The 22394-nt window shown below is 43.4% G+C and overlaps 1 protein-coding gene and 1 pseudogene across 2 annotated transcripts; one reads left to right on the top strand and one right to left on the bottom strand.

Moving 5' to 3' along the window:
• The first annotated feature begins 910 nt into the window (after nt 1-910).
• On the top strand, nt 911-1711 carry LOC121574614 (annotated as a pseudogene).
• A 4644-nt stretch (nt 1712-6355) lies between these two features.
• On the bottom strand, nt 6356-18710 carry stat2 (signal transducer and activator of transcription 2). 2 transcript variants are annotated; one of them, XM_041888233.2, is made up of 24 exons: nt 18422-18709; nt 17334-17470; nt 16998-17145; nt 15889-15984; nt 14871-14963; nt 14637-14715; nt 14318-14397; nt 14019-14170; nt 13593-13751; nt 13320-13409; nt 13153-13212; nt 12885-12905; nt 12643-12736; nt 12135-12182; nt 11911-11994; nt 11612-11710; nt 11345-11480; nt 11161-11213; nt 10966-11060; nt 10660-10799; nt 8551-8739; nt 8346-8400; nt 7987-8087; nt 6356-6979 (listed from the first exon to the last, which is right to left on the bottom strand). In XM_041888233.2, exons 2-24 carry the CDS (start codon nt 17462-17464, stop codon nt 6750-6752), a joined length of 2433 nt encoding a protein of 810 aa, XP_041744167.1. In that variant the 5' UTR covers nt 17465-17470; nt 18422-18709; the 3' UTR covers nt 6356-6749. The 2 variants fall into 2 exon arrangements, with proteins under 2 accessions (XP_041744167.1, XP_041744169.1); XM_041888235.2 differs by lacking the exon at nt 7987-8087 and having other exon boundaries at nt 6850-6979; nt 18422-18710.
• Nucleotides 18711-22394: the final 3684 nt, after the last annotated feature.

The following is a 22394-nucleotide window of genomic DNA, read 5'->3' as shown; positions in this document are numbered from 1 at the left end:
GGGAGTACAGGAGGGGACTGAGCATGCACCCCTGATCCCCGTGTTGAGGATCAGCGTGGCAGATGTTTTGTTACATACCCTACCCTTACCACCTGGGGGTGGCCTGTCAGGAAGTCCAGGATCCAGTTGTAGAGGGAGGTGTTTATTCCCAGGGTCCTTAGCTTAGTGATGAGCTTTGTGGGCACTATGGTGTTGAACGCTGAGCTGTAGTCAATGAATAGCATTCTCACATAGGTGTTCCTTTTGTCCAGGTGGGAAAGGGCAGTGTGGAGTGCAATAGAGATTGCATCATCTATGGATCTGTTGGGGCGGTATGCAAATTGGAGTGGGTCTAGGGTTTCTAGGATAATGGTGTTGATGTGAGTCATGACCAGCACTTCAAAGCACTTCATGGCTACAGACGTGAGAGCTACGGGTCGGTAGTCATTTAGGCAGGTTACCTTAGTGTTTTTGGCTGTGATCTGATATGCACAGAACATCAAACCACATAAATTAATTTACTGGAAACAGAGAGCTGCAGAAACAACAAAAACAGCCGCCAAAGTCTAGGTTGGTTCTGAAACATGACATCATGGAACATATGACAGAGAACAATAATGGTTAACCAACTGATTTCAACAAGCTGACAGGTTTTTTTGCCAAAGGGCAAATGGTCTAGAACTTTAGCCCAGAAACCTGCACCTATAGCATCCCTCTGTGACTTCCCCAACTCATCTAACAGCCTGCTGCTATTTGACTGACAGCTGATCATTTTGGAATTTCCATTCTTTCTCTGTGTATGTGTAAATGATGTGACGTGCAATACATGTGTATCTGATGTATCTATTTTTACATGATTTATATAATTGTGTTTCCAATACAATTTCCCCCTGGGGAACAATAAAGTTGATCTTATCGTTCTCCTCCCAGGATGCTGGAGAACATCACAGGTGACATGGGAAATGGCTCCTTCTCCTGCCACCACCCCTCGGTTGAGGCCTACTGCTACTTTGGCGTGCTGTGGGGTTCGGCTGTGACCATAGTTGGGACGGACGGTGGGGAACGTGATGACCATTCTGGATGGCTGCGTATGCGTTTCAACTCGCTGATCGTGAACCTGGCCCTGGCGGACCTGCTGTACTGCACCCTGCTGCAGCCCACCTCTGTCGACTCCTACCTACACCACCACTGGAGGGGCGGCCCTCTCTGGTGTCGCGTCTTCGGCCTCCTCTTCCTCTCCAACTCCGTCTCCATCATCACACTGTGTCTGATTGCGGCAAGCCGCTACCTGGGTGTTCTCTGGGCGGGGCCTTGCCCACCTCCTGCCCGACACCTTGGCCTGGGCAGCTTCGGCCCACTTTGGCCCGTTTATGTTTTCGCCCCGCAGGTGTGCACCTGAAGCTTTCACCGCACCAGGGGGCGCCCTTACACCACCGTGCTGCTCTTCTTCTACTTCTTCATCGGCCTGGGCGGCGTGGGGCTTTTCTACCTGCTCATCTATAGGCGGGTCAGGGTGGCAGCACGGGCGCTGGTCAGTTACTGACTCAGGTGACGCTCGTCACAAAGGAAGCTGACCTCATCAGAACCAGGGACGGAGAGTGACAGTGGCGTCGGGAGTGGGGTGGCCACCACCCAGAGCTGTGAGTTGAGCAGCCAGAGGGAACTACCCCAATTCAATGGTGGAGAGGTGAAGGGGAACCCTGGGAAAGCCCAGTCCTTCCACTCCGCCTGAAGGGGCCTGCTTTAACTTCCATTCAGCTCACATAGCAGGGGGACAGGAGCTCCCCCTTGCCCTTAGCCCTGCGCTCCACTTGGCTACTCCTGTCCCTATCACTGCCCCCTCCTCGTCCACCACCTCTTCAGAGGACAATGGTGAGTTCAGACGTGTGACCCGGATGTGTTTCACTGTCTTCCTGTTTTGTCCTGTTCCTGCTGCTGAACATTGCTGATAATCAGAACCGCGCCCCACCGGTGCTCCCCCAGGTGCTCCACATGTTCTGTGCCAACCTGGCTCAACAGCTGTATTAACCCTGTGCTCTATACTGTCATGAACCGCCAGTTTGGACAGTCCTACCGGGCCCTACTGGCCAGGGCCACCACACCCCTCACACACCACTGGAAACATTGACCTTTACATTTTGGTAGTTTAGGAGGCACTCTTATTCAGAGGGACTAATGTGGCATTCAAGACAACTTAGAACTCTGGAAGAAAACAAGGTCAAATCATGAAGACAGTGATCTTCAGGAGCTCTAGAAAGAGGCCAGAGTTCCTTTCAAAAATATTTTTCCCAGTCTGAGTTCGCAGTTGTCTTGAACTCACTGAAGTCGGAAGTCAGAGATTTCTGAGTTCCATGTTCCCAGTTATTTTGAACGTGGCATTATAGTGCATTCAACTAAGGTGGGTAAGACAACCATCAAGTAACTATCACAGCACTTCAAACAGGGAAAACACTCTTCTCCCCCCATTGGTCTTGATGGAGCTACTTCCTCCTTTATAAATTCCTCTCCTCCTTCCTGAATGTCACATTTACAGTCAGCTTGCAAGGGCAAAATCAGCCATTCTGTGATTTCTTTTGGAAAGGGCTCAACGATTTTAGGCTAAGATTATGCTCACAAGGCTTTTTTTTTTTCAATTACAAACACCAACGTACACTTACTGTAAGGCCTTAGTCCTAATACATTAAATGGCTTTCAAAGCTTAAAGTTCACCTCTATCATGTAGTCATACAATATGATCAAAATGCATCAGGACATCTATTTATTTCAGCAGGAAGCCAGAAGCCACCAACAGGGAGATCTCACTGTATCAAGACCTGGAGGGTGTTAGTTATGCAAAGAACTACAGCCTCCTCTACATCTTGTGTTTATTTGTGTCATTGTATTTTTGTCTGTTTATTTATAATAAAACCTTTGTATTAATACATATGTCTTTTCATTACTTCTAGTACCTTTCACTGGACACATAGGAAATTCCCCTTTTACACATGGGAAAATTCTGCCCACCCTAAATCAGAACTATTGAAATGTCCCTTTTTTAAAGTTCCAAAATGCATGTCCTAAAGGGATGTTGCAAGTCAATGTTCTCAATGATATGATTAAATAGGCCTCCACCTCCTGGTAGTTCAGAATATTTATTTTATCATAGCACACCACGCAGTCATATTGGTATAGATGTGGCAGGGTGTCATATCCTATGAGTATTACTGAATTACAATGTTTGTGAGATTCTCTAATACAGAGCAACATACTGTATAAAAACTCAGTTTAATTGGTTTCTCCTTCGACAGTTTGTCTCATCCTAGCCTACTGTTATGGTTACTATCGCAATAGACATTTGTCACTGTGCCAACTGAAAAGACTGCTACCAAACTCAAGGAGATTAGTGTGTAAAATATTGTCGCACTGCAGGGTTGAAGTAGGACATTTATTTTATTGCCAGGTTGGGTCACATCTCAATATCAGTTTATTTGAACCCATTTATCATCACAGATCTGTCATTATCTACAGACTGCTGTGTAAAATAAGAAACACAAATAATAGATTCCATTCCCAATACATGGTAACCCACATCTTCCCTTGCTGTATTGAGGAGTTGTGAATCCTGGACCAACACAGTAAAGTTTGCAACGTCCCTGCTGCTGCTTGTACAAAATAACAACAGGCTTTCTGTGGTTATTTCACTTCAAGATAATTCCCTGACCTGTGAATAGTGGTATATACCAAGTCACTCCTTAATGATCGCATTCTGAAGCCCATACTGTGCCATACAACACCCACAGCGATAGATAGGAATAAGTCACTCATAAATCAGGTAAGTGGTCACCAGAAATGCTACACTCTAAAAACTATCAAAAACCATGAAAATTATGATTGTGGTACAGTCTGAAATGGCCTTAAATGAAACAGCCTGGATCCAAGAGTTGGATCTCACTCACTCATCTTCTCCAGCTCTTTGGAGAGTAGCATCTCAAAATATGTCCCTCCATACCACCCTGGGGCTTGGATGCTGGTTGATAATGTCTCTCAGTCATGCATAATAGAATTCTTAACCCTGTCGGACACAAGTAATGTACCACAAAACCACATAATATAAAGTAAAGTTCTCACAAGTGGTATTTCCCTCATATCAATGCTTCTGGGTTTTCCTACATAGTAAACAGACATGCAATGTCTCACTTACAGTTTTCAGTTGTTTATGCTCAACCAGTCCTTTTATCCAGTGACAAATATGGTATTTGGACAATAAAACATTGAGATTATCTCTGCATTGTAGTTAAAGGACAAACAGAGAAGACAGGAAGAAGTGCAAAAGTTTCAACACCTTTTCAAACACTAAATGAGCTTTTTTGTTTAAAGCTACAGTTGTGTGAAAGCATTGCAAATATTATAAAAATCGGATTCACATTTTTTCTTGTCAGAAAACAGTCATGTCCCATCAGTGCAAAAAGTCTTAGAATATCTACATTTCGTAACTAGTGTAATTATATATATATATATATATATATATATATATATATATATATATATATATATAACACACACATACACAGTACCAGTCAAAAGTTTGGACACACCTACTCATTCAAGGGTTTTTCTTTATTTGTACTATTTTCTACATTGTAGAATAATAGTGAAGAAATCAAAACTATGAAATAACACATGGAATCATGTAGTAACTAAAAAGTGTTACTGTCATCAAGGCAAAGGGTGGCCACCATCACACCTCCTCCATTCTTCACGGTGGGAACCACACATGAGGAGATCCGTTCACCTACTTTGGGTCTCACAAAGACACGGCAGTTGGAACCAAAAAGCTCAAATTTGGACTCATCAGACCAAAGGACAGATTTCCACCGGTCTAATGTACATTGCTCGTGTCTCTTCTTATTGGTGTCCTTTAGTAGTGGGTTCTTTGTAGCAATTCAACCATGAAGGCCTGATTCACTGGTCTCCTCTGAACGGTTGATGTTGAGATGTCTGTTACTTGAACTCTGTGAAGCATTTATTTGGGCAGCAATTTCGGAGGCTGGTAACTAACTCTAATGAACTAATCCTCTGCAGCAGAGGTAACTCTGGGTCTTCCTTTCCTGTGGCGGTACTCATGAGAGCCAGTTTTATCATATCGCTTGATGGTTTTTGCAACTGCACTTGAAGAAACGTTTAAAGTTCTTGAAATGTTCCGTATAGACTGATCTTCATGTCTTAAAGTAATGATGGACTGTCGTTTCTCTTTGCTTATTTGAGCTGTTCTTGCCATAATATGGACTTGGTCTTTTACCAAATAGGGCTATCTTCTGTATACCACTCCTACCTTGTCACAATGCAACTGATTGGCTCAAACACATTAAGTGATATAGAAATTAAAATATATATGCAGGTTAAAAGTAATGACTAAATGTTCCACCCTTAAATAGAGTTGTGAAATGTTCTTGTTTTAAGTACGATTAGTACTTTCTTGGTAGTGACTAATTATTACACTCCGAAACTGTGTGAGATGTGTTAGAATCTACTACCTGGTAATGTGTGAGCGTAGGGCAAGTTGAGATTACATTGTGTTGCTGTTTGGCAATGTGAGTGGGAGTTGGGCCAGACGGCGAAGAAGAAGGAGAACTGTTAGGCTTGGAAGAGAGTATGAAATGTTGCAGGATATTGTGAGAACGGCGATAACTGAGGAATGTAGCCTGCCCGAGCAGGGAGTAGACTATGATAAGAACATGTGTGTGTGTGTGTGTATGTGTATGACCTGATGGTCAGGAGAGCAGAGGAAAACATGAGCTAAACCCATGTACAGTGGAAATATACAGCCCGCCTAAAGCGGGGTGGGATTTTTGTATGACGTGTGTGTATAAAAGATGGACTCTGAAATTGTTATAGGAGAATTCTCGAATGAAGTCCTGGCTATTGCACTGAGGCTCTGTCCGTTTCTTGATCCAAAAGCCTTACAACCTTTTGGGAGACGCACAGAGACACTGAAATAGTTAATACATTCTCTTAACATTAAGAATTTAAGAAATTCCACAAATTAACTTTTAAGAAGGCACACCTGTTAGTTGAAATGCATTCCAGGTGACTACCTCGATCCCCGGGACCCCCCATACACAAAAAAGTATGCACGCACGAATGTAAGTCGCTTTGGATAAAAGCGTCTGCTAAATGGCATATTATATGAAACTCGTTGAGAGAATGCCATGAGTGTGCAAAGCTGTCATCAAGGCAAAGGGTGGCTACTTTGAAGAATCTCAAATTTAAAACATATTTTGATTTGTTGAACACTTTTTTGGTAACTACATGATTCCATGTGTTATTTCATAGTTTAGATTTATTCACCATTACTCTACAATGTAGAAAATAGTAAAAAGAAAAGAAAAACCCTTGAATGAGTAGGTGTGTCCAGACTTTTGACTGGTACTATATCTATCATCTATATATATATATATATAAAATTTATTTTTTCCCACAGAAAGCTGTTATTATGCTGTACCTGATGGGCACAACATATGGATCACGTAGCATTTCTATTGTTACAGATGCAGGGTAAGAGTAGTAGCCTAGATGTGTAGACTATAGAAAGCACTATGTAACTAGGTTATGTCTAATGAGCATGCTCAGAGCTGATGAAGGTGGTACTACTAAAGTAGTGTATGGGTAACAGAGTTTGGTTAAATATGGATGGAGGTTGTCTTTGAGTTGTTATGGGTAAGTGCTTCCACAGTAGTAACTAATCTGGTTTGGTTAGATGTCGTGTATTGTGGTGAATGCTGCGAGAGTGGTCATTCACATGGCTGCAGAGGGGCGGTGAAGGGGTGTCCGGGTAGAGCCACCTCGGGATCTGTGTCGTCATTATCCCAGTCAAAACTATTCTCATACACGTTGGGGTCATTGAGGAACTCCTGGAAGGTCGGAATCAGGTCCTCCTCTGACATTTCCATGGCACCAGAGAGCATGGGGTCAGGGTCAGGACTCAGGAGCAGCTCTGGGGGAAGAGGGTCCCCACTTAGGCCTGAGGGAGGGAAGGAGGAGGGTTCTGTTGTAAGAAGTAATTTACAATCAGTTATTTATTCTAGTTACAAACTAAAGGTTTCATTTGGAAAACAGCATTCTGCAACTCACTGAGGAAGCAGACATGCATTAGGTTAAAAACACAGAATGGGATCCCATTATTAGTGATACAAAACAGCCAGTTGTGGTTAGTCAAAGCATACAGTCCACGGACATGAAGATGCATCTTTGGAGCATATGGTGCAGTATGGCAGTCCCTCCAGGATTTCACAGGTTTTTTGTGGTATTTGCGAGAAGAAATGCTTGATTTTGCTGTGCCAATTCTGACATTTTGCATGGCAATAATTGTCCTTCTTTCTTGAAAATACATAAAATAAAGACGTGGCTTGATTGAAACATATGAGGTAAATGTGCGCTGATGGTTCTAATTGCAAGCCCTCTTTGTGCTGCGGTGATGGTAAGTTTTATGCAATGATGATTTGACTGTTTATTCTGAAATAGTGCAGTGATTGGTCAAATTTGCAAGCCCTCGCATAATATGCAGGGAATTGTTGATTTTGCTAAAGAAATTGTGATTGCAGAATCACAGAATGCTGGAGGGACTGGTATGGCAAACAGAGGAAGAGAAGGGATGTAAATGGGAGTCTGTGTAAATCACCTACCCCGCTTACTAGCTAACATTCTCTACAGCGAATGACACATGCAGGCAGATGCAGAACAATGAGACTAAGAGGGGGGTAAAGGAAAACAGTCAACCAAAATCAAAAGATACCCAGCTGATTGAGGGGCCCTCCCTTCCATGGTTTAGCTGTCAGTAGGGAGACTTAAGGACCCCTACTTTGAAATGATCAGCTAAAGACAGAAACTTAAGGAGGGCAGATAATCAAAGCTCACAAGCATGCGATTGTGCTTAGGAGCACATTGCTGACTTCTGATGAGAAAAGGGTCAGACGGCACTTAAAGGGATTTGGTTGATTGGTGGTTTGACTGGGAGGCGTGGCGACTCACCGAAGGCCTCTCCACACAGACCATATCTTGGGTTCATTGGCCCTGAGCCTTCGCCTTCCACAATGTCAGAATACACAGGCGACTTAGCCTCCAGTGTGTTCCTACGGTAACCAATGATAAATAGCCATTACACAACCAGTTCCTGAGGTAACCAATGAGAGACTGGGATTACACTACCATTTTGATGGAGCCAGAGTATTTTCATTTTAAGAGCTTTCATTTACAAAATGGCCTCTGTTCAGAAAGCACAGAGAGCGGGGGGTAAGGGAGGCTCATGTATGGATTTTCAGGTGACTTACATTCCACATGCTCGGGCTGGATAAATGAAATGTTAAAAAGACAAATTCAAAAATACTCACTCTTTAGATACAAAAACCAACTTAGTTTTGATGTACTTAATGTATGGATTATCCGCTGAAAAGACAAAAGGTAAATTCTTTAGATTAATAGCAATCACCTCTCAATTTGCAAAAAGGATGTCAAATTCTTTGTAAACAAACTATAAAATGCATCAAGAATCCAAACTTTCATTGCACAAGTACAAGATCCCTCTGGTATCTTCACCTCCACTCTTCTCTGTGTAGTACTTCCCGAAGGCCTCCACTTTGGGCGTGTCAGGGTAGAGGAAGAGGAGGGGGTTTTCCGGGACATTCTCCGCCTCCAGGATCTGGAAGTTTCTGATGATCTCATGGAAGGGGATCTGGGAAAGGTCCACTTTGGTGAAGGGCTGCACCGAGCGCACGTCAGGCTCACCTGGAGAGGGCAGTGGAGGATGAGAAGGAGAATAGATTAAATGAGGTAGTATAAATTGTGTGTGGAAAAGGGGCAGGGAGGGCAATATAGGGGGACAGGGAGGAGGAGGAGAAATTCTCCATCATTGGAAGCATTAACCTCTACGGGATCGGTGTCCCGTATACAGGATGGTTGAGCTAACGTGCGCTAATGTGATTAGCATGACTGTTGTAAGGAACAGCAAACTTTCCAAGATGTCTTATATGGGCAGAAAGCTTAAATTCTTGTTAATCTAACTGCACTTTCCAATTTACAGTAGCTATTACAGTGAAAAAATACCATGCCATTGCTTGAGGAGAGTGCACAACAACAAAAACGTATCACGGCAACTGGTTTGATACATTCACCTCTGAAGGTAAATAATGCACTTACATTCAGTAATCTTGCTCGGATTTGTCATCCTAAGGGTCCCAGAGATAAAATGTAGCATAGTTTTGTTTGATAAAATCAATTTTTATATTCAAATGTAGGAACTGGGTTCTACAGTTTCAACCCCTGCCGTCTCTGGCTCCACACCCACCCCACCCGGCCATCTAGATGTGTGAAAGTTAGTGTATAAGCTAATGATCCATCATGTATGACATTCCTGGGAGTGTGTAAACTTACAAAAATGATATGGTAATACAAAATGTATGTTCTCTATAGATCCTGCAGGTTCATGCTCTACAACATTCATAGAGTACGACCCTACCTTACACAGAAAGCGGCACAGGTCCTAATCCAGGCACTTGTCATCTCCCGTCTGGATTACTGCAACTAGCTGTTGGCTGGGCTCCCTGCCAGTGCCATTAAACAACTTATCCAGAACGCTGCAGCCCGTCTGGTGTTCAACCTTCCCAAGTTCTCTCATGTCACCCCGCTCCTCCGCACACTCCACTGGCTTCCAGTTGAAGCTCGCATCTGTTACAAAACCATGGTGCTTGCCTACGGAGCTGTGAGGGGAATGGCACCTCCTTACCTTCAGGCTCTGATCAGACCCTACACCCAAACGAGGGCACTACGTTCATCCACCTCTGGCCTATTAGCCCCCCTACCTCTATGGAAGCACAGTTCCCGCTCAGCCCAGTCAAAACTATTTGCTGCTCTGGCACCCCAAATGGTGGAACAAGCTCCTCCACGACGCCAGGACAGCAGAGTAACTGACCACCTTCCGGAGACACTTGAAACCCTACCTCTTTAAGGAATACCTGGAATAGTATAAAAGTAATCCTTCTACCCCCCCATTAACAAAAAAAAGAAAAGTGGTTGTCCCACTGGCTATCATAAGTTGAATGCACCAATTTATAAGTCACTCTTGATAAGAGCGTCTGCTAAATGACGTAAATGTAATGAAAATGTTTCAATTGACCAATTCAGCTCATTTAGGCAGACTTGATACAAAATAGTCCAGTATTGCAACGCTTCACTGGATCAATCTGAAACTTTGCACACACTGCTGCCATCTAGTGGTCAAAATCTCAATTCTGCCTAAACTGCTATATTATATTGTGGCCTTTCTCTTGCATTTCAAAGATCATGAAAAAACAAAACAACATGTTTTTTTTGTTTGTATTATCTTTCACCAGATCTAATGTGTTATATTCTCCTACATTAATTTTACATTTCCAAACTTCTAAGTGTTCCTTTCAAATGGAATCAAGAATATGCATATCCTTGCTTCAGGTCCTGAGCTACATGCAGTTAGATTTGGGTATGTCATTTTAGGTGAAAATTGAAAAAAAGGGTCCGATCCATCAATCAATTAAATTGGATGCTAAAATATAAAAGGCGTCCCTGTGTGTAGTACAAGACAACCTAAAAGTGACGTATAAATCTTGCAAAAATCATTTCCCAGCTTGTTGTTAGGTCTCTGTCCCATTCCATATGATCCTGTCATCTCACCGGTCAGGGAGTAGTCCACCCAGGAGAAGGTGATGCCTCCATCTCTGATGCTCTCACTGAAGCGCAGGAGGAAAGTACCCCTCTGTTTCTTCTTCAGGAGGGTTTTCTCTTTGCCTTTACTCACAAAACCCATGATAGAACTGCAGAGTAGAAAAGCATACAGAGAAAACAAACCAGACCTTTAATAAGTCGTTATTCATCAAAGGACATCCATAAACAATTTCTCAAATAATGATTTTGTGAAATAACAGGCCAGCCTATCTCAGAGCCTCAAACTATATTGTGCTTTTTTCTCCTCAGACATACCCATCTTTCCACAGGTTCTCTAAGTGAGTCTTCACCATTACAAGGATACCATCGAACCACACCCATAAAGTGAAGTTGGTGTTAGGAACATTTTCCTGCAACACAGGGGTGATGGAGGTTGGCACGGCTTAGACTGACATTAGCATTTCCATTGTCAGCATCATGCAGAGAGCTAACAAGTGACAAGATTATCACCTTGCTGAACTTAGTCCACGAGATTTTGTAGGCGTCGTAACTTTGCTGCTTTCCTGATGGGACAGAAAACAATCATTTGTCAAACCTACTTCACTGACATCTCTAGACCTGAAAGTCATGTAGCACTGGAAACATACCAGACAATGAGCACTATACCTAGGATTGAGATGGGTAGTAGACATACCAAAGAGTTTGTGTGCGATCATGTCCAGCTGGTTAGAGTCCAGACCCCGCGTGGTGGAGGAGAGGAACTGCCAGCTCAACATCTCCCCTAGTTGGGGCCACGTAGCCACGGGACAGTTGGCAAAGAAAAGAAAGTTCTGCAGAAAACACACCCTTATTAACACACAAATATCAATTATTATACTTTTTTGTTTTTTTGTTGGCTAAGTAGTTGTTATTATAAGACATCTAATAAAAAGCTGGGGGGCCTGTGTTGATGACCTCTCACCTTTGGCTCGAGGCAAAGCATGTTGAACCAGAGGACGGATGCCCAGGCACTCTGCTGCTGGCTGGAGTTGGAGATGATGACCACAGGGAGAGAGGACGTCTGGGGTGGGGTGAAGTGGACAAAGGAACATGCATTAGTAAGACAGACTACTGTAGCATGGACCTTATTACATTTATTCTGTATTTTAGCAGACATTCATCCAGGGAAACCAATACAAGTTAGACCAGACTGCCCTTACTGTGTCACAACATGTTTGGCTGATAGCCAATGAGGGAGCAGGGAATGACAGGAAGACCCACCTCTAAGGAGACTGACATGTCGTGCAGAAGAAACTCTGTGTCAAAGTTGATGATGTGCAGCTCCTCTGTGACGCTGAGAGAGAGCTGTGGGCACAGAGGTTCACCACCACACATCCAGGATCAAACACACCTGCTGCTCTTATTCTACAGTATGGCTGAAGTAGAGTTGTTCCTAATGTTTTGAGTATTCAAAGTGGATATGTTGAAGCATGATGTAAACTCACTTCATGGATCCCCTTGCCCCCTCCTCCAGATTTCTGCTCCTTCAGTATCTGCAAATAACAATAAAAAAATCAGTTTTGGTTAGTCCATCTCTGCTATAAGCAATTGTGATGACAAAATTGCATAATACATCAGCTAATTGATATCATAATTGGTCCATCAAAACATTTTCAACTGAGACTCCGCTATATGATGTTGCCACGAGCAACAGCGCAGATGTTACAGATGAAAGTGATGCACTGACAGAGTATCTGCGCATGTGAACTTCAATAGCTACAAAGTGATAGCTGCAGGACCGGAAACACTGGAGAAGTATAGCCTCGCGCTTCAATGCGCTTAGTTGTTGCGGAAATTGCCCCAATATTGATGTTTACCTTGTGCATAGCTGACTCTACCTTTAAGCAAGTCAACTGCATACATTTTAATGGTTAACTTCCACATAGCGCTGTGTAACTGACTACCAATCCATATCTCTCCTCCACCAAAAGCCTGTCTGTCCTATTGACTCACCAGATGTCTGAAGTCTGCCACCATGCCTCCACTCATACTCTCAGCCATGTTCAGGGCCTTACTGTTGGTCCCCAGGACATTGAACCGCCGGTACCTACAGGCCAAGAGAACATGAAGTGACCGAGTGAAGGTATAAAAGTGGTTTACATGAATTTTTGAGACACATTTGATTTTCTACATTCGTTGTTATGGTTTTATATTTGAAATTTGGCACAAATCTAGTCCCGAATGTCACATCTTACCATTTGACCTGAGGAGCCTCCCTAGAGCAGAGAGAAAGGGAGAAGGAGAGGAACATGCACGTCAGTATAATGGCCAATAGGGGTCACTTAATTCACTCATATCATTTTCTGCAAATGTTCTAAAGTCATCTAGCTCATAAGCAAAGCAATGATCAATAAATCTAGTGATTATCTATCTGTCTGGACTAAAGCAATGAGAGCACTACATAAGACATGCATCTAATATGTAAAGAACAGCCGATTTGATTTTCCAAAGGTTCCATCTCACCTGTCCATGGACACGTTCACTTTCATGGCATGGTTCAGCTCAGGAAATTTGACGAGGAATCTAGAAGAAACACACATGGAATTGTATAAATGGATATCACATTCAATTCAGTGGTGGGCTGGTTATTTAACAGCTGTCATAACTAGGACAGGGTCTGAAGTACTCACCTGGTCTTGACTGAGAACTGGACATTGGTACGCAGAACCAAGGGCCCTTTCCCTTGGGGCATAGAGGGCTGAGTCTCCACCACAAAGGCACTGAAAACACAAAATACCTTCTTGAATAACAGTAAGAAAAAGGGAGCTGAACAATCCTTTGTGTGCTTGTGTATTATTATGTGTACTGTTTGAGGATTTACTATGTTAGTGTGTAAACTATGAGCGAGTTTATCAGAATTGTTTATGAGCCAGTGTGATTGTGTATTCTAAATGATTTAAGACCTTTTGAGCAGGCTGGTGAGGAGGCTGTCCACCCTCTTCTGCAGTGCTGGTTTCTGCTTCTTCACAGGGTCGTGCTCGTAGGTCACCTTCCCCATCAGCTCCTCCAGCTTCTTAAGGAACTTACGCACCTGGAACAGACACTCCGCCTCCGTTGTAAACCTAGAGAGGTCAGACAGGGGGCAAATAGAGGTCATACAGGAGGTCACACAGAGGGGTCAGAGGTCAAACACACCAGAATGAACATGGTCTACCACCGCAGGCTCTTTCTAAGAAAAGCTTATTTTACTTGAGGGAGTATTCGTAGTCCCTCCTTAAGCAAGCCAGGGCAGATGTACTGAACGCTCAGAGTTACAGCAGACAGTAGTTAGAGATTGTTTAGGTCAGGTAGATCTACGGAGGTGAATAGCTAGGTTGGCTGTACTGTACCACTTCTCCAGCTGGTCCAGGCAGGTGTTGTCTGGGGCTCCGATGCAGGCCTTCTGCTGCCTCCTTTGCCACTGCACTAGCTCTTCCCTCACAAGCACACACAGCAGCTCCTCCGCACTGTCCAGTAGCACACCCATACCGGACAACATGCTCTACAGGGGAGAGGGGGAGGACGAAGGGAGGGAGGGAGAGAAGAGAGAGGGGGGAGAGCCAGGGGAAATATATGTTATATGAATAATAAAGTACATAATGAACCAAATGTATTAAGGTGATGTAAACTAGAGGGTTGTGGGTGGTACCTTCCTGGAGGCGTCCAGTCTGTTCAGTAGAGCCTGCAGCACCTTCATCTGTTCCATCTTCGCCGCCTCGTTGGTGATGCCTACGCACAAGAACCTGAGTCATCTTCAAGTGAACACATCAACTACAATAGAATGAGGTTACAGGTGTCACCTGATAGAATGAGTCACTTCATGACTCGTATCCATGACAGAAGGAAATTGACTGTTCATAGCAGTGTGGGCTTTAGGGAAATATGTACAGTATCATATCCCTCACAGTCTCTATCCTCTGCTGAATCGATTATCACAAATACAAAGGATAGACCTCAAATGAGCTCACCTTCCATGTTATGAGTCTGGTATTTAAAATCAAACTCATCTTGTTGTTCCTCCAAACATTTCACAGTGTGTTCCATGCACTGCATTAAAAAAAGAAAAATGACAAACTGTCAAAGGCGGTCTGTATGTTATCATAATGAAAAGTTTAGCAGCAACATTAGAGGAGACCCCCCCATAGGATGCTCATATCATGGCAGGCATTGCAACCTTTACAGACTTTCACGGAGAAGCTCACCTGAACTTTATTCTTAAGGTCTGCCATCTTGCGCTCAATGTTCTGCTGGCTGTCTGTCTCCATGGGGTTCTGCTGGACCTGCAGCAGCTGGACCTGAGGAAGAAGATGAAGAAACACAGTAATGATAATGATGACTCTAAAGTCTTTCAAATGAGATGTTGTACCTCCTCCTAAGGGACAGTGTTACAGATAGAGGTATCCTGTATGTGTTTGTGTTTTTCCTCTCCTTCTGCCCTAATCACAGGTGTCCTTTGTGTTCCTGATTGGTGGTCGTTGGGGTGTCCCACCTGTCCGACATCCATTTGTCTGCTGATTGCTGAGGTGGACCAATCAGTGGACATTCCTCTGCATTGCACCACCTGTTTCTGGTTTTTCACTCACACCTCCCATTGTTTTAAAAGGCAGTCAGTTGTGTTTGTTGAGAGAAGACTATTTTCGTATGCGAGTATGGATACTGTGGTGTCCTGTTTTTTGTGTACTCACTCATTTGCTGGTTACTCTGTATGGTAACTATGTTGTGTGTTTCTGGGAAAGGGGGATTTAGCAAGTTGCCCTTGGGCATACATTACCCGTAGAAAGAACATTGTCTAAAAACATTAGTTAGACCTGAGCGGACCACCCACTGTAATTTTTGTATGGTTAGCAGTAGCTTAGTGGTTCTAGAGGCAGGCAAGATCAGTTTAGTTTTTTTTTTACATTATTGTTTCATTCCTTGGGTCCTGCTCAGCCCTTTTTCCCAAACCTTTACCGTGTGTTCACAATAAACATTTTGTGTTTGACAGTAGCTTGGTGGTCAGTGTATTTTTTGTTCTCACTGTTTCCGTGTCACGATTCTAATTTCCATGAATTATGTTACGGGTCTCATTTCCATCCACCCTAGACTTTTAAAGCCACAGGGTTCGTAACAGACAGAGAGTAGGTATACAGGATAACCCAATCCCTCACCCTATGCCTAAATGCCCTGTTTTATAATATACCTACTGTATAGGTTCTTAAAAAGGGACTGTGTTTGTCTAACCTGCTCAGCCAGCTCAGCGTTCTGCAGGATCTCCTTCTCTTTCCCAAGGAACCACTGGATGATACTGGCCAGAGTGTAAGGCTCCTCTTGGTACCTCTGGAGGAATAGAGGGTGTGAAGAGGGCGTTAAAGAGTAGTTTTACTAGAGTAGTAGTACTTCATCAAGATCTTGAAGGGCTGCAAACTCCGTAGCTCTAAGATCCAGTTGACCACTGTTCCAGAAGGTCCTTTCTACACTGAACAAAAATATAAACGCAACATGTAAAGTGCTGGTCCCATGTTTTATGAGCTGAAATCAAATATCCTAGAAATGTTCCATACGCACAAAAATCGTATTTCTCGCAAATGTTGTACACAAATTAGTTTTCATCCCTGTTAATGAGTATTCTCCTTTGCCAAGATAATCCATCCACCTGACAGGTGTGGCATATCAAGAAGCTGATAAAACAGCATGATCTTTACACAGGCGCACCTTGTGCTGGGGACAATAAATGGTATGGGCAGGCATAAGCTACGGACAACGAACACAATTACATTTTATCGATGGCAATTTGAATGCACAGAGATACCGTGACGAGAACCTGAGGCCCATTGTCATGCCATTCATCCGCTGCCATCACCTCATGTTTCAGCATGATAATGCACAGCCCCATGTCGCAAGGATCTGTACACAATTCCTGGAAGCTGAAAATGTCCCAGTTCGTCCATGGTCTGCATACTCACCGGACATGTCACCCATTGAGCATGTTTGGGATGCTCTGGATCGACAGCATGTTCCAGTTCCCGCCAATATCCAGCAACTTCTCTCAGCCATTGAAGAGGAGTGGGCCAACATTCCACAATCAACAGCCTGATCAACTCTATGCAAAGGAGATGTGTCACACTGACTGGTTGTGATCCACGCCCCTACCTTTTTTTTTTATTAAGGTATCTGTGACCAACAGATGCATATCTGTATTCCCAGTCATGTTAAATCCATAGATTACGGCCTAATGAATTTTTCAATTGTCTGATTTCCTTATATGAACTAACTCACTAAAATCTTTTAAATTGTTGCGTTTATATTTATGTTCAGTATATTTATCAGAGTCACCCCATAGAGGGCCACACCTGGAAGCTGTGTTTGAAACGGCGTATGTTATGCTGCTGCAGGAAGGACTCTCCCCCCTGGACGAAGCGGCTGTGCTGGATATCCAGGTTCTCCAATAACACCTGGAACAGCACCATGGCAACATCATGGTCCCGCGCTGCACGCTCCCTAAGGGAGGAAACAAAGGGAAACTGGCTTAGGAATTCCATAATAGAGCTTTGTTTACCCCTTTTCCCTGACATTCTTTGGCTCTGTTCTACCTGGACAAACCTGAATCAGTGCATAGTCACCTAGACCCTTTCAGGTTTTTTACTGGCTGAAACAATAAATAGTGCAGGATGAGTGGGCTGCCTCACCAGTCTTGGCCCTCTATCCAGTGTGCCAGGTAGTGGCGTACATCCATGGGGAAGGCATCCCCATCATATAACTGATCCACCTGTTTCAGGTACACAGAATCCAGCTGCCTCAGCTTCTCCCACTGGGCCATGCTTGGCTGGGGACAACACCACACACACACAGGTATACATATAATCAGTAATAACAGCCATACAGACAGAGTACACAATATGAGGTGAGGTTTGTTTCCTAAGCTTGCACATGTAGGGACATTCTCTTCTCTGCTGCCAGTGGTCTGACCACAAGACTACATGTAACAGGTATATGACTGAAACTCACTAATGGCCTGAGAGAAAGTACCCTTTCAATACTTAAATTAATATTTTCCTACACCCCAAGTATAGGCTATGCCTCAAGAATCCGTTTCTGCGGTTGGAAAGTCTGTGTCAAGAAAGTAAAAAGCCACCCACATGACATTCTGGAAATTGTAAACAAAACTATAATTGTAAAAACGGCTAGTTGGAGCGCGTCAGAGTGGTCGGCTGTGAATGCTCTCACCCGGTAGTACTTAATGCTGATTGTTAAGGTTCTGACTCACTACAGGCAAGAACAAGGCAGATGTGTCCATAGTTTCACTATCTCTTGGTCACCACCACACAGTTGCACACACATCACAAAGTTACATTGTGTGGAAGCAGATGTGTCCGCGTGTGTGGTGGTGACTATCAAGAGTAACGTTACAGTGATGGGCCTCAACATCATGTTCTAGCCGGACAGCACTATAGTGGGCAGAACCAAAAACAATCAGCATTAAGTACACTAGTTAACGTTATATATCAAGTTCTGACAGTGGGCAGGTTTTAGTTAATCAGCTTAGCTAAATTACTAACGTTAGCGGGTGAGGGCATATCCAGTCAACCGCTCAGACGAACTCCAGCTAGCCGTTTTATACATATATTTATATAGACAAACGTTGTAACCCAACTAGCTAGCTAAGAGTTACCATTCCGACGGATTTATGCTCTTCAATTTATATCAATAATGCGAGCTCAGCGGTGTAGATCACATACAGAAGAAGGCTACATTTAGTTAGCCAGTTGGCACTCACCTGTACCGCAGTAAATGTTTCTGAATCTTGGTTGCGTGCTATTCAATTTGTTGTAGGATTGACAGCTCGCACGTTTCTAACAGAAAATATTTTTGGTAATTGTGTAGCTCATAAAACCATAAACAGAACCAAACTCCACTTCCTATTCATGCGAGCAACAATTCTGTTCACCTCCCCCCGATTTCATTAAAATATCACGCACTTTGTTAGCTAAATGTCCCCTCCCAATTTGTCTTTGACAAACGCACCATCGCACCATTTTGTTTCTTATTGCTGTTTTATTTGGATCCAACGAGCCGAAATGGCTGAAATACGGAAGTCCAGTTTCCGCCTTAAAACATTTCCAGAAGCTGATTGGTCCCATCGAGGTACGATTGGTCCGTCCCGACGACACTGTTTAGGATTCATGATTGGTCAAAAGAACACGCCAATATATGATAACCGAATCAGGGTGGGACAAGCTCAGTTTATAACCGAATCAGGGTGGGACAAGCTCAATTTAGCAGAGGGAGTAAATCACGAGGTAAGAGCGAGATAGAAACCTAGGACTATCTAAAAAGACTTCCAAGAAATGACGTTTCGAAAGTGAGTTATGAAAACAGAAAGTCCACCCTCATTACCTGCGGCGCTTGAATTAAAATACCTCTATGTCTGTATTCATTTGACTTAAATTAATTGCCATCAGACTGTACTGTATTTTTTTATATACTGTGAAATATTAACTATGATAACTGGAAATCAGCATGAATTAATTCATTCACAGGTTAGAAGCATTTACATACTGTGAAATATTAACTATGATAACTGGAAATCAGAATGAATTAATTCATTCACAGGTTAGAAGCATTTACAAATAGTAATAGACAAAGGTCACAACAAACATACAACCAAGTTTTCACAATGTTTCTGATTCTTGATGACGCGCTATTCGCAATGTAGTAGGATTGACAGCTCGCACGTTTCTAACAGAACATATTTTTTTTGGTAATTGTGTAGCTCATAAAACCATGGACTGTATGCTGGATTTATTTTATATTCCATGAAACTTGGCAAAGTAAGTGTAACAAACTATTTGCATTTCTCATTATTACCCTGAATAGAAGAAGTTCATCATCCTACAGTTTTGACAGATCACCTGGTTGCTGCTAAACAATGCTGCTGCATCATTGTTTATAATGGTAATCAACAGCATCCCATATTTACACTTCTATTCATCATTTTCTTCCAGTTTATGACTGAGCTTGTCTTTCTCATGCAGGATCATTTCATTATATTGCATAAAATACAATTGATTACATCTTGGTAGTATAATAATATACAACTGTAATAATAGCCTACATTGACCATTGTGCTGAAATGAGTCACATAATGACTCAAATGCACAGTTTGGGCAAAATGTACCTGTGTTTCACAGGAGGTTGTTGGGACCTTAATTGGGGAGAACGGGCTCGTGGTAATGACTGGAGTGGAGTCAGTGGGCTTGGTATCAAATACGTCAAACATATGATTTCCATGTGTTTGATGCCATTCCAAGATGGATTCCAAGATGGCGTAGCAGTGTGGTCGTGAATTGTGTTGTGTCCTCGTGTAAATAGCCTGTTTTTTTGTTTTTTGTCTTTTTTCGTATATATTTCTCTATCTCACTTCCCATCCTTTAACCAAATATACTTTCCTGCAACCCACCTCACCCAATGTGGAACTGATTCTATTATTTCTTTATTTTTATCAAGAACCTACGGCTGAAACAAGCCAGCTAGCCAGCTAACTAGCTACTTGCTATTGGCCACCGTTAGCGGTCTTCACCACTGTCCGTGGTCTGCACTACCTACCAGCCAGCTCTAGCCTGGACAATTATCGGTCTGCACAGTGTGCTATCGACCCAGAGCATATCGGATTTTCTGCCGGAATCACTGAATCACTGGACCTTAACACCGGATCATCGCAACTAGCTAGCTGCAACCGAATGGCTGTTGTTGGCTAATTCACCACTGTCCCGATGCACCAGTTATCCTTGAGCTAGCCTCGAGCCAGGCCCATCTCCCGGCTATCTCCCTCTCTGTCAACCGGACGGGACCTCCTAGTGTCGACACGGAGCCCCGCCGATCCATCACGACTGGTCTGCCGACGTAATCGTCTGATGTGGTTTCAACAGGTTTCCCGATGCGACGACCACGAAGATACATCTGCTAGCCCCAGCCTGCTAGCACGCGCAATCAACAGCCGTGCCTCCTGCTCGCCTGTGCTGTAGCAGCCTACAAACTGCTCCCAGACTTAGCTATTGCTGTTCACTGGACCTTATGATCACTCAGCTACACAGCTGATGCTGTTGTGGAAAATAACCACTATACTTTATTACAAATAAGATCTTACAGAGTTTTTGTTGCATCAAGATGACTTTATTAGAGTTTCAACAAAGCCGATACCAGTCTGCAGAATGGCACACCCCCTTACGCTCTCCCTCCATCTTATATAGTCTCCGCTTCAGTTTCCCGCTCTTTTCTTGCTCCGCCCACTCCCTTTGTCTATGGTGATGGCTACATTCGACTTTCATTCAGTTCAGAATCAATAGTAATACACTCAATCAATCCCTTATCTTGCAAAAACACTCATGTTTAGTTTAAACTCTGGCACCGCTCTTTATCACTTTGTGTGAGGAGAGAGACAAAAGGGAGAAATCTGACCCTAGGTCAGATTCCCTCTTTTACCCACACACACAGCGAAATGACCCAATTCAGTAAGCCACAAAGAATGTTAACTATATGTTCATGATTAACTCAATTTTATCTGATAATCCATTAAAAATACACATCAATGCCTGCTGGACTGTTCCTTTACACGGTACCCTATCCTGTTTATCTGTTTAGCCTCAGCCCAAACTTTCGTCGCCATTACCAGTTGTTGTCTTAGCCCTCTCGAATAACACCTGTGATTGCGTTATGCCTCTCTCCCATGTCAATATGCCTAGCCTATTGCTGTTTGGGCTAGTTCTTATTGTACTATTTCACTGTAGAACCTCCAGTCCCGCTCAACCAGCCTCAGAGAGCTCCTTTGTCCCACCCCCCATACACACGGAGACCGGCTCAATCGGTACCTCCAGTGATGCTACCTCTTTCATCGTTACCCAATGCTTAGGTGTACCTCCACTGTACTCATATCCTTCCATATCCTTGTCTGTACATAATGCCCTGAATCTATTCCACAACCCCCGGAAATCTGCCACTTTTATTCTCTGTACCCAACGCACTAGAAGACCAGTTCTTAAAGCCTTTAGCCGTATCCTTATTCTATTCCTCCTCTGTTCCTCTGGTGATGTAGAGGTTAACCCAGGCCCTGTAGCCCCCAGAATCACTCCTACTCCCCAGGCGCTATCATTTGTTGACTTCTGTAACCGTAAAAGCCTTGGATTCTTGCATGTCAATCTCACACAAATTATCAAGGAACCTAAATCCGTAAACATGAGCACCCTCATAGATATCATCCTGACTAATTTACCCTCTAAATACACCTCCGCTGTCTTCAACCAGGATCTCAGCGATCACTGCCTCGTTGCCTGCGTCCGTAATGGGTCCGCGGTCAAACGACCACCCCTCATCACTGTCAAACGCTCCCTAAAACACTTCAGCGAGCAGACCTTTCTAATTGACCTGGCCCGGGTATCCTGGATGGATATTGACCTCATTCCGTCAGTAGAGGATGCCTGGATGTTCTTCAAGTGCTTTCCTCTCCATCTTAAATAAGCATGCCCCATTCAAAAAATTCAGAACTAAGAACAGATATAGCCCTTGGTTCACCCCAGACTTGACAGCCCTTGACCAGCACAAAAACATCCTGTGGCATACTGCATTAGCATCGCACAGCCCCCGCGATATGCAACTTTTCAGGGAAGTTAGGAACCAATATACACAATCAGTTAGGAAAGCAAAGGCTAGCTTTTTCAAACAGAAATGTGCATCCTGTAGCACTAACTCCAAAA

The sequence above is a fragment of the Coregonus clupeaformis genome, chromosome 10, assembly GCF_020615455.1.
Source record: "Coregonus clupeaformis isolate EN_2021a chromosome 10, ASM2061545v1, whole genome shotgun sequence".
NCBI classification, from domain to species: domain Eukaryota; kingdom Metazoa; phylum Chordata; class Actinopteri; order Salmoniformes; family Salmonidae; genus Coregonus; species Coregonus clupeaformis.
Note: the sequence above shows the minus strand (reverse complement) of the source record. Positions and strands in the feature narration are given on the sequence as shown.